Here is a 12,763-nt window from a genome sequence, read left to right as displayed (position 1 = left end):
GGAGGAAAACCAAGTAGGCTAGAGTTATGAAAATTTTTTATCTTGACTTTCTGTCAACATGAATCTTGCAAACTTCCTTTTTCCCTCTTCCATGGCATCAAGTTTTATTATAAACTAAACAAGAAATACTTTAAGCTATGCCTTTATAAATGTGTGATCATGCTAATAATAAATGTTTCTCATTATACATGTTACAACCCTGGTTTCTGGGACAGTCTTCCAGTATCACAAGGATGTCTGTAAGACAGAAAGTATTATTTCTTCTATAGTGACATCTTGAGAATGATAAATGAATGCCCAAGAGAGAACGAGGGCAAACTCCTCAGACCTTTTTAACATCCAAATCAAGAGATGCTTTGATTTTCCCAACTTTCCTTTAAAAGTTCAAATTAAGTAGTTTTTTTTTTCTTTCCTAGAGTTTGATATTTAAAACGTGGCAAGAAGAAATTAAAAATCCAGGAAGTATTTTTCTTTGCCTTTCCATCTTTTTTTTTTCTGTCTTCCTGACCTTGCAAGACCATAGTTCCCCAAGACCTCTGACACTTGAGATATCAGAGATTTCTAGGCCAGTTAGTCACTTGTTTCCAGGTACATGAAACAGGAAACTTTGAACAGGAAACTTTCCTGTCCCTCAAAGTGATCCTGAGATATCAGCTGTGGAATCACAAGATGTCTTAAGTTTCGGCAAGTTCTTACAGTTTGTGTGTGTGTTCTTTCCTCCTGTAGCTAGAAATCTTAGAAAAGGTACCAGCATGGAAAACAGTACATTGTGTACATTTTGAGGTGGCGCCTTCTTGAATTTGTTCTACTTTACCTCTAAGCCCTGAGAGCATGAAAAGGAGACAATAAGGCCTATTGTCAGAGTCCCATTGACTTAGCCAATTGAACACCAAGACTTAAAATTGTTCATTCCCCTTGAACCTTGTTAATCACTTAATTCAAGAAAAGCAGAAAAATAAGTTTATTCTTAGAGCTTCAAATACAAATTTGAAAGGCTGCAAACTATTATTGGGGGATGACTCGGCCTATTCCTGCAGTGAGACTCTTTGATCTGAAAATAAGCTGTACCAACACAGCGTAGTGTCTTGCTCTGAGGGCTATCAGATAGGGTCAAATCATGTATCCGTAGAGCTGAACAATGATATTGTATGTGCAGCACTTCTCATTCAATTTCACAGTAATTAACAATTTAATACATAGTTATTAAGCTACTTCCACGTGCTTTAAGTGATAATAAGTACCATGGGTTCTGTACTTAAGGTATAAGATGTTGAGGTCTCAGTCCAGCCCATGAGCGTTCAGTGAGAACTCATTGATTTAAGTCAAGCATTAGAGGGAGAAGCCAAAATGATAAATAGAGGTAATTAAGTGTAGTGGTGAACAATGAGAGCGAATCATTCACATGATGAGAGAGAATCCAGCTCCAAGCTCTGTCATGGCTGCTTCCACCACAAGCTGTATCCTTCCATCTTTTGCTCCCACTGCTGTGCTTTTCTCATCTTAAATTCTCTATTGCACACAAAGTAAACTTTCTGCAGCACCGTTCCAGCTCTGTGCTTTGTCATGTCAAAAACCTTCTAGGACACCCCTTTCTTCACAGGTAATGTCCAGATTTTTCCATTTGTGGTTTAGGTCCCTGATAATCTGGTTTCAACAACCTTTTTAGTCAGATCCACCACTCTTCACACCTGGCACTTTTAAGTTTCAGTCAAGCTGGACTTGCTGTGCCATGGGTGATACCTCAGTTTTCTCGCTCATTCCTCTGTCCCTGCATTCCCTCTGTCTGAGATGACCTTTCTTCAGCTGAGTCACTTTGGCATCTCAGAAGTTAACTCTGCCAGGTGGCCTTTTCTGACTCCCTCCCTTCTCCCTTTAAGCCTGACTCTAACCCCAACTCTCCACTCCCACATCCCAGGCCCAAGTGGGATCGAGAACTTTGTTTATAAATCTCTCCTGGCACTTCTCTATGTCTTATATTGGAATTATTTATGTATTTATTTAATTTCCACCCAGTATTGTAAACACTTTGTAGACATGCTAATTAAGGAAGCAGATTTAAACATGAAGTCATCAACAATCAGAAGATTAGCAAGGAGGCTGTAGTAGAAATACAAAATAAAACATAGATTTTTTTTTTTCCCCTCTTAATGTTTTTTTCTATCTCTTATGTAGCACATGCAATAACTTGCATGGTAGGAATTTATTACCCATATTTTTTGGCTAAGTCATGAAATGCTTGCTCTCATTTCCAACAGGTTGTTGTTCTGCCAGTATCTGTATTTTACTAGTATTATAATCTTTGGCAAGTTATTTAATTTCTCTGAGCCTCAGTCTCCTTGTCTGTAAAATGGGTATAATGGGAATAACTACTTTATTGGGGTTTTATGAGGATTAAATGAGTAAAGGAATAAATAAGTTGAAGTACTTAAACTACTTCCTGGTGTGTGTTAAGTGTAATACTCTGTTGTTCTAATTGTTACTTTTATTTATAGTTCCTTGAGAATAGGGATCATGTCTCTTTCATTTCTGTATTGGAAAGGAAATGGGATGAATGAGTATTGACAGTTTCACAGAGAAGATGATGATGAAAGTGGGCCTTAAAGGGTCAGAAAATGTCTTGGTTTTAGAAAGGTTGGGGGCAGGCAGTTGTGGAGAGGATATTCCAGGATCCCAGAGAGGCATATTATAAGCCACTACAGAGATGACAACTAGAATAAGAGTTGAGGGACAATGGGCAGAGAAGACCATCTGTTAGGAAGCATTAGGAAAGAGAGGGAGACTTGATTCATACTAAAGTGGACTAGTGAGGAGTGGGTTGAATCTTCCTGAGTTGGGAGGTAGGTGGTAAAGGGCAGCAGAAGTGGAATTCAGCAGGCAGGACAGGGAGCAGGGAGATGGGCTCAGAAACTCCCTAGCTGTGATGTGTAAGAGCCTGAACTAAAGTGAATAGGACATAGGGCGTTGGGCGTGGAGTGCCGAATTTAATGGAGAAAAGGAAAATGACTGGTGTGGGTATTAGTACAACACAATTGTACTGTTTCTGAGCCTAAAAATTGGAAATTTGTGGTAATTTACTTAGATCTGGAAATCTGTTTTGCTGTTATTTCTAAAAGTATATATTAAAATATTGTAGTGTAAAATGTTGTGGGAAATGACTTTACAGAAACATAGTTTGAACATGTTACAAGTAGTCATTTATATATGAATGATTTGTACATCAAAATTATAGTTATTTTTATCAACCTTAAACACTTTTGAATAATAAAATTCTCCTAGTTTTCATTACTCAATGTTCTTAACAGCAAAGCAACATTTATTTTTAGACATTCTGTAATGCCACCTTAGGATCTCGATTTGTTCATATTGCGTGAATTTTAATTGCACAGATTTAACTTATAATGGAGTTTTGCAGACATTGCCAAAAGGTGAGATCACAGACACTGTGATGCTTATAAGTATTTGGGTCACATTTTAATAAAACTATACATGGTCTTTGTACATATGTATATATATACATATATGTATGAAGGCATATGTATATATATTATATATAACATATTTTATATATTAAATATGTAGGCTTTCCCATTTCGTGCTAGTGGTAAAGAACCTGCTTATCAATTCAGGAGATGTAAGAGTCTCAAATTTGATCCCTAAGTTAGGAAGATTCCCTGAAGGGGGGCATGTCAACCCACTCCGGTATTCTTGCCTGGAGAATCCCTTGGATAGAGAAGTCTGATGGGCTGTGGTCCATAGGGTCACATAGAGTCAGACATGGCTGAAGTGGCTTTGCATGCTATACATATACATATTTCCCTTCTGAGTCAAAACAAAGCAATACTATTCTTAAAGATAAGTCATTTCTCCCACTTATTTAATCTACCCTACATTTAGTAACCGCAGAAGCCAAATGCTTTTTTGTTTTTCATCTGACATCCAAGACTAAAGCAAGATGCCGGTTGCTGTAATGCGTGACCAGCTCCGAGCGTTCCACCCAGGCTTGCCATCTCATCTCCAGCTGAGTGGTTGAGGAGTGAGCTTCAGGGAAGAGATAAGTCAGGTGGTGAATGATGGTGCTCTCTTTGTTCTTCCTTGAGTCCCAAGTATTGCTCTTTGTAGTGTACATACATGACGTTTAATAAACATCAAATATTTGTACATTCTAATTTCCCGACTGGTGAACATTTTCTTGAAAGAGAAGCGGCAGATCATTGTGATTTATAGTTTCAGGGTTTGTTTTTGTTTTTGCTGCACAATCAGACCATGCCACCTTGGTCAAACCATATAACTTCTCAGGACCCTGGCTGTTTCATTCATACACCGGGGAAAGGACATAAGTGACCTCCAAGGACATCTCACCTTTAGAGATGAGTTTGTAGAAACACAAATTTCAGTAGTATAGAAAACAGTAAGACACACACTGGCACCCCTCAGAAAACAAGTGAGTGCCAGACACTATTTATAAGATGAGAAGGGCATGTTTGATTAACTGTATGAAATTGAATTCCGACTGAACCACTTTAATTTTTCTTTAAAGTTAAAATGAAAGTATTGATACTTTTTTTATGCTAGACTATAAACTGTAAACAAAAGACCTATAGAATTGGTCATGTCACATCATGTTTAGTTGCTTTAGTCATGTTCGACTCTTTGCAATCCTATGGACTGTAGCCCATCAGGCTCATCTGTCCATGGGATTCTCCAGGCAAGAATCCTGGAGTGGCTTGCCATGCCCTCCTCCGGGGGTATGCCATGCCCTCCTCCTCCAGGGACTGAGCCCAGGTCTCCCACATTGCATGCAGATTCTTTACCATCTGAATCACTAGGGAAGCATGGTATCAAATCTACTACATCTAAAACTTTTGGATGTCTGAAAGTAAAAAGTGAAAGTGTTAGGCACTCAGTTGTGTCTGACTCTTTGCGACCCCATAGACAGTAGCCCGCCAATCTCTTCTGTCTATGGAATTCTCCAGGCAAGAATACTGGAATGAGTAGCCTTTCCCTTCTCCAAGGGTTCTTCCTGACCCAGGGATCAAACCCAGGTCTCCTGCATTGCAAGCAGATTCTTTACCAATTGAGCCACCAAGGCTTAGTCTAGCTTCAACAAATAACTTTCTTCCTTCGTAATTTTGAATATGTATCTATTTTGCATAAAATTAATTAACATATAATATGTTGCCATATGTTTGATAAATATTGCATGTAAATTATCAGGCTACTGTGAAAAAAGGTGTACCTTTTCTCAAGCTGTTACAAAGAAACATTAAAGCTTTAATGGGCTGTTACTAGTATTCATTTAAAGTCACTGGGTTTTGGTAGCTATTCTTCCATAAGGAAGAAAAATAATATTTGCTGAACTCTATTGATATTTTCATAGTTTTACTTCTTATGTTCCCATCAGCCCATTTATTTATTCAGACAATATTTACTGAGCATACACCATGTGAGGCCTGTGTGCTAATGACAGGTTACAAAGCAGTTATGGTCTAGGAGAAGAGTAAGACATTAAAAACAAAATGATCATAATGCATATTTAATTTTATTAATAATATTCACTGTACACTGTGAAAGTAAAGTATAGGTATTATGATATCCTATATTGAGGCACCTTATTTGGTTTTAAGCATCAGGAGAGATTCTCTGAGGAAGTGACATTGAACTTGAGACCTGAAAAATACAGTTGGCCATAGGAAGAAGACAGGAGATGAGATTTCCATGCAGGAAGCATAGAGCGTGTGAAGTGAACTGAGGAACTGAAGAAAAGCCAGGTGGCTGGAGTGCAAAGGGAGTGGAGTGGACAAGGGCACTGGATGAGCCAGACACAGTGAAGGAGGTTGCACAGTGGTGGGTCTGTAGGTCATCTTAAGGGTGCTACATTTGGCCCTGAATGTAATAGAAAACAGTTGAAGGTTGTTTTTTTTTTAATTAAAAAAAGTTGTTCATTTTTGACCCTGTTGGATCTTCGTTCAAGCTTCGTTCAAGCTTTCTCTAGATGCAGTGAGTGGAGGCTACTCTCCAGCTGCTGTTCATGGGCTCCTCATTGAGGTGGCTTCTCTTGTTGCAGGGCACAGGAGCTAGGGGATGCAGGCTTTAGCAGTTCCAGTATGTGGGCTCAGTAGTTGTAGCACACAGGCTTATTCTCCCTGAGGGATCTTCCTGGACCAGGAATCGAACTCATGTCCCCTGCACTGGCAGACAGATTCTTAACCACTGGACTACCAGGGAAGTCCCCACTGAAGGTTTTTTTTAAAAAGGTTAATGACATGATCCAATTTATATTGATGGTGATTTCTTTGGTTTCTTAAGCAAGGAAATAGGAGATTCTTACACTGTTCAGAGAAAGATGCTGGTGACTTGAACTATGTGGTAGCCGAAGTGATAGAGAAATAAATGGCTTTGAGTTTTATTGGGTAAACAATCCACAGGACTGATGATTAATTCCTTTTGGGATGATCAGGGAGAGAGATAAGTCAGGCATGACTCTGAATTTTGTGGATTGATAAAATGAAGAGCTTCCGTGGTGACTCAAATTGTTAAAACTCCACCTGCAATGTGGGAGACCTGAGTTCTGTCCCTGGGTTGGGAAGATCCCCTAGAGAAGGGACCAGCCACCCACTCCAGTATTCTGGCGTGGAGAATTCCTTGGACAGAGGAGCCTGGAGGGCTACAGTCTGGTTCAGTTCAGTTCAATTACTGAGTTATATCCGACTCTTTGTGACCCCATGTACTGTAGCACGCCAGGCCTCCCTGTCCATCACCAACTCCTGCAGTTTACTCAAACTCATGTCCATTGAGTTGGTGATACCATTCAACCATCTCATCTCATCCTCTGTCATCCTCTTCTCCTCCCGCCTTCAGTCTTTCCCAGCATCAGGGTCTTTTCCAATGAGTCATTTCTTCACATCAGGTGCCCAAACTATTGGAGTTTCAGCTTCAGCATCAGTCCTTCCAATGAATATTCAGGACTGATTTCCTTTAGGATGGACTGGTTGGATCTCCTTGCAGTCCAAGGAACTCTCAAGAGACTTCTCCAACACCACAGTTCAGAAGCATCAATTCTTTGGCACTCAACTTTCTTTATAGTCCAACTCTCACATCCATACATGACTACTGGAAAACCCATAGCTTTGACCAGATGGACCTTTGTTGGCAAAGTAATGTCTTTGCTTTTTAATATGCTATCTAGGTTGGTCATATTTTTCCCCAAGGAGCAAGGCCTTTTAATTTCTTGGCTGCAGTCACCATCTGCAGTGATTTTGGAGCTCAAAAAAAGTCTCTCATTGTTTCCCCATCTATTTGCCATGAAGTGAAATGATCTTCATTTTCTGAATGTTGAATTTTAAGCCAACTTTTTTACTCTCCTCCTTCACTTTCATCAAGAGACTCTTTCATTCTTCTTTGCTTTCTGCCATAAGGGTGGTGTCAATTGCATATCTGAGGTTATTGATATTTCTCCCAGCAATCTTGATTCCAGCTTGTGCTTCATCCAGTCCAGCGTTTCTCATGATGTACTCTGCATATAAGTTAAATAAGCAGGATGACAGTATACATCTTGATGGATACACCTTGATGTACTCCTTTCCTGACTTGGTACCAGTCTGTTGTTCCATGTCCAGTTCTAACTGTTGGTTCCTGACCTGCATACAGATTTCTCAAGAGGCAGGTCAGGTGGTCTGGTATTCCCATCTCTTGAAGAATTTTCCAGTTTTTGTGATCCAGACAATCAAAGGCTTTGGCATAGTCAGTAAAGTAGATGTTTTTCTGGAACTCTCTTGCTTTTTTGATGATCCAACAGATGTTGGCAATTTGATATCTGGTTCCTCTGCCTTTTCTAGATCCAGCTTGATCATCTGGAAGTTCATGGTTCATGTATTGTTGAGAATTTTGAGCATTACTTTGCTAGTGTGTGAGATAACTGCAATTGTGTGCTAGTTTGAACATTTTTTGGCATTGCCTTTCTTTGGGATTGGAATGAAAACTGACATTTTCTCATCCTGTGGTCATTGCTGAGTTCTCCAAATTTGCTGGCATATTGAGTGTAGCACTTTCACAGCATCATCTTTTAGTATTTGAAATAGCTCAACTGGAATTCCATCACCTCCAGTAGCTTTGTTCATAGTGGTGCTTCCTAAGGCCCACTTGACTTCACATTTGAGGATGTCTGACTCTAGTTGAGTGATCACAACATCATGATTATCTGGGTCTTGAAGGTCTTTTTTGTATAGTTCTGTGTATTCTTGCCACCTCTTCTTACTATCTTCTGCTTCTGTTAGGTCCATACCATTTCTGTCCTTTATTGTGCCCATCTTTGCATGATATGTTCCCTTGGTACTGCTAATTTTCTTCAAGAGATCTCTAGTCTTTCCTATTCTGTTGTTTTCCTCCATTTCTTTGCATTGATCACTGTTCTACAGTCCATGGGTTTGCAAAGAGTTGTACATGACTGAGTGACTTTCATTTTCAAAATAAAAGCACTATCTGTCAAAATGGAAAAGCCCAGAGGTAGAGTAGATTTTAGAAAATCAAAAAATGTGACATCTCCCCCATTTTATAGTGACAGTGAAACTTAAAAAGATTGGGTTCTTGTTCGTAGGTACACTTGCCGGGAAAGAGCTGCATTGTCACAGCATCTGCACAAGGCACTCTGCCCTTAGCAAACTTCTGTATTTGCTTTGATGTTTTAATACTCAGCCTCTACCTGTGGTCCTCCAGAATGCTGGAATTTTTCCATTTGGGCAAAGTAAAATTTCATATTGTGCTGTTCATTGGCTACGTTTAAGTCCCCGTAAAAGTTACAAGGACACTGTAGCCCAAATAAAAACCCTTGAATCAGGTCCTGCATAGAAAGAGAAAGCTAAACTCTCAATTCACAGTGTAGGTACTGAGCCTGTGGCTTGAGGGATGGATAGCAGTGCTTGAGCTGACAGCTGTGCTGCTGACTGTGAATGGGCTCTTTATGGACCCACTGGGCTGCTTCTGCCCAACTTTAATCTTTCCTAAGCTCCAGACCAGGAATCAAAACTGGTCTGCCCAGGACTTGAGGCATTTTGCCATGAATTTGAAGAGCACTCTAAAGGTTTGAATTCCAACTCTACAACTACTAGCTCAGTAACCTTGGGCAAGTCACTTAACTTCTCCCGACTGTGATTTCTTCGTGAACAGCAGTAAGATCTGTCTCATTAAATTTATATGAAGATAAAAAGAGACAACACATGTAAAGAGTCTTATCTGGTCCATGGTAAGCCGGCCATAGACTCTGTTGTAGCCTCTGAGTTCCTGGTAGAGATAACTTTAGTGAAGTGATGCACTGTCTGATACTTTGTAAACTCTTAACAGTTGTTATTTCACATCTTTATCAATAATGCTAGAAACTTTTATATAAAGAAAATATTAAAAGAAGATATGTGAAAGACAGTAAATGGCAAGATTCCATTGGCAAGCCCTTGAACTTTAGATACTAGATAAACCTGATTACTTCAGTAATAAATTGACTGGCATTGTCAGAGCCACTTCTCTTTATTTTATCAGAATCTCTCAATAGCATACATTGTCTGTTCTCTTTAGCTTATTTGGGCATTACTTTCTTTTACTTGGGAGCTTGGAGGAGGATGTACAAAAAATATACCCATCACCTCCTATGAGCTTATGAGTCATATATTGTCTCTTATGTTCACTTCTGTAAAGCAGTGGAAGTGTCCCTTAGGAACTGACTTGATGCAAATTAAGAAATACCAGCATAATCTTGTTGCTTCTGCAGAGGGTTCCTGAGATATTTGGCAACAACCTTGTTCCTTAAGCCATAAATTATGCCCCAGGGAATGAGGTCTCTAATAGGACTATCCTGGAACTTGACTGCCATGGCAAGGCACAGACACCATTCATCTGGGGCCAACTTACCTTCTGTAGTTCCTCACAGATCAGATGGGTGCTGAGCATTCTCTCTCAGTCTAAGGCAGCTAGTGAAAATTCAAAAAATTTAGTTAGCAGTTCTCCTGATTGTGTTATTAACCAAAGGCAAAAGAAAAAAGGTAAAGAAAAAAAAAATTTCTGAACATTAACATCAAAAGTATTTTTCAGTTCACCCATATATACAGAGACCTAAATATTATTATTGTTGTTGCATTTCCCAATGAGACAGTGATTTTCTTAAATTTTTTTTTATTCACATAGGCACTTAAGTAGACAGTGATGTAGCAAGCAAGGGTGAGAGCTGTGCAGTGTTCCTTAACAGGAAATTAGATTGTCAATTTGCCACCTCAGCATGATCCATCTCATCTGCCCCCCTTCCCTCTGTGACATGCAGTCAGTTACACAAATATTTGATTTTCATTCTTTCATTGATTTCTAAGTTGTAACCCTTTCCTGTGCCTGTCTAGGTACACGTTTGCCTTGGTTTATAGACCATATGAACATATGTGTTTGAGTGTCTGTAAATCCGGACAGTTTCAAAATCCCTTAGGAAGCTAGGATTATAAAAGAAATCCAAGGAAAATACCGGAGCAAAATAAGAATTTTGTTCTAACAAGTTCATTATAACTCATAAACATAATTTTTTTTTTTGACTGCTCTGCACGGTATGTGGAATGTCCCTGACCAGGAATGAGACTCATGTCCCCTGCTGTGAAAATACAGAGTCTTAACCACTGAACCACCAAGGAAATCCTCATAAGCATAATCTTTAGCTGTTTAATTTTATATTATATTTGCTTATAATAATATTGCTCTGAATAAAAAATTTTAATTTCCCACAACTTAAAGTGATCTCAGTTTCTTTATCCTAAGGACATGGAAGTTAGATAAGTATTCACAAGGGGTTTCAGATGTAGCTGTAATATTTTGTTTTTTTAAAAAAGATACCAAACAAATATAAAAATTTTTTAAATTAAAACTGAGTGGTAAGTACATGGAAAATTCATTATTTTATTTTAAAATATTTTTTCTGTTTGGAATATTTCACAATAAAATAAGGGAAATATACAAAGATGTTTAGGTTATTCATGCTTTCCTCTTTTTTTGTTACTATAGAAAGTATTCATCTTTTCTGGAACATTTAGAAAAAACTTGGATCCCTATGGACAGTGGAGTGATCAAGAAATATGGAAAGTTGCAGATGAGGTAAGGATGTTAACTGAAGTAATTTTGGAAAGGGTTGCTCATATGCACACAAGATTGGTTATCATAGCTGAGATCATTTTGCATACTCACCTTTGTGCATATTGGTACATGTATGTGTATAAATTTAAAATGGAAAACTCTCATACTCCTGGATCACCCAACTCTTTGGATTAGACTTTTCCTCAGTGGTCAGTCAGGCTCCAGTGCCAGCATTATGTTAGCCTTCCTCCAGAATGTGCATCACTGAGACATGAACTAGGAGAGACCTAGACACCTACAGCACACCAGGATTATTCACCATCCAGAGAAGCTTCTGTCTGGTCCTTCTCATCTATTCCCCATCTGGGTTCTGAAGGTTTCCCAGCACAAGAACAAAGCTTTGGTTTAATATGATAGACTTCTCTGGAAAGCACAGATTTAGCAAAAGGGTGGTGATCGTTTGTGCTACAGTCTTCTCTGGAAGTCACCAGGAGTCAACTGCCTTCGGGATCGTTGGTCATGAGCATCTCTATGCAAAATGTGATACTAAATGACCTAGATGTGGCATGCTGTGTTCTTTGAGGTCATTAGTACACCATAAGAAATACATGGTTTGAAATAGATTCCATAATTCATGAATAGCAACCTGTATCATAATGAAATAACAGCCTGTTTATAAGGAACAAGTGGTTCATTATAATTGAAGGTATATGAGGAATTAGAGTTGGTGAAGAGCTTAAGTGGAAATCTTGGCTTGCTTGATAGACACTCTAGCTGTTAACTAATAATTCTTGAAATACAGGCATCGTATTTAAGAAAGGAGAACATAAGTTGTTCTAGTTTATTAAACTTGAGGTTTATGTCCAAAGATCTGAATTGTGCCCGACTACAGTTATGGGACTTAAGAACACTAGATGCAAAGGCCTTCTTAGAGAACAACTTTATTCCACTGTTTCCAACATATTTGGAGATCTTTTTATTCCAAATTTTCTTTCCTTGTCTGCCTCCCTTTGGAGTGGATCTTGCCAGGAGCTTTGAAATGCCCATGAGTTTAAACACTTACCCATTGAATGTCTAACCTTAACATGCCCCTAATAAAATGCACTTAGATTAACCGTCTTCATTATCAAAGTTTCCTTATTACTGAACAAACAGGGGTTTTAAAGAAAACATTAACTAAACTGCAAGTGACACATTTTAAGGTCTTTGATGTGACTTCAGAGAATGAACTATAGGAACACAATGTGGTGGGAGAGAAACTTTGAAAGGAAGACAGAAGACTTTATAAAATATGGAAGTATTGCCAAGTCACAATAAAATTTACAGGAAATCAGGGTCATAAAAATAATCTAAAGTTTTAGAAGACATGGTTAAGATTTTTTTTAATCATTACAATTCTTTTAATGATATATATTTCAGACATTCTAATTATGTTACAATCACTAACATATTTTCTTTTTTATGAATTTGAGAACAGTAATAGGTAAAATTCCATCAACAAGTTTTATCATTTTGAAAGTTTTACATATTCAAATTTTGATTGTCATTGCCAAACTGCTACACAAAAAAAGATATACTAATGATACTTCTAACAAATTTTCATTATTTACATGATAGGCAACTGAGAATACTCCTGACATTGGTTACTGATTATAATACACAAATTTAA

At 38.3% G+C, this 12,763-nt stretch overlaps 1 protein-coding gene across 1 annotated transcript in view; it reads left to right on the top strand.

Annotated features, from left to right (window-relative positions):
• CFTR (CF transmembrane conductance regulator) overlaps positions 1–12,763 on the top strand; it is a 197,247-nt gene that overhangs the window by 173,464 nt on the left and 11,020 nt on the right. The window contains exon 26 of the mRNA XM_065938474.1: positions 11,026–11,115. Coding sequence (XP_065794546.1) covers positions 11,026–11,115 — 90 coding nt within the window. The remainder of the gene's footprint in view (positions 1–11,025; positions 11,116–12,763) is intronic.

The sequence above is a fragment of the Muntiacus reevesi genome, chromosome 6 (assembly GCF_963930625.1).
Source record: "Muntiacus reevesi chromosome 6, mMunRee1.1, whole genome shotgun sequence".
Taxonomy (NCBI): Eukaryota; Metazoa; Chordata; class Mammalia; order Artiodactyla; family Cervidae; genus Muntiacus; species Muntiacus reevesi.
Note: the sequence above shows the minus strand (reverse complement) of the source record. Positions and strands in the feature narration are given on the sequence as shown.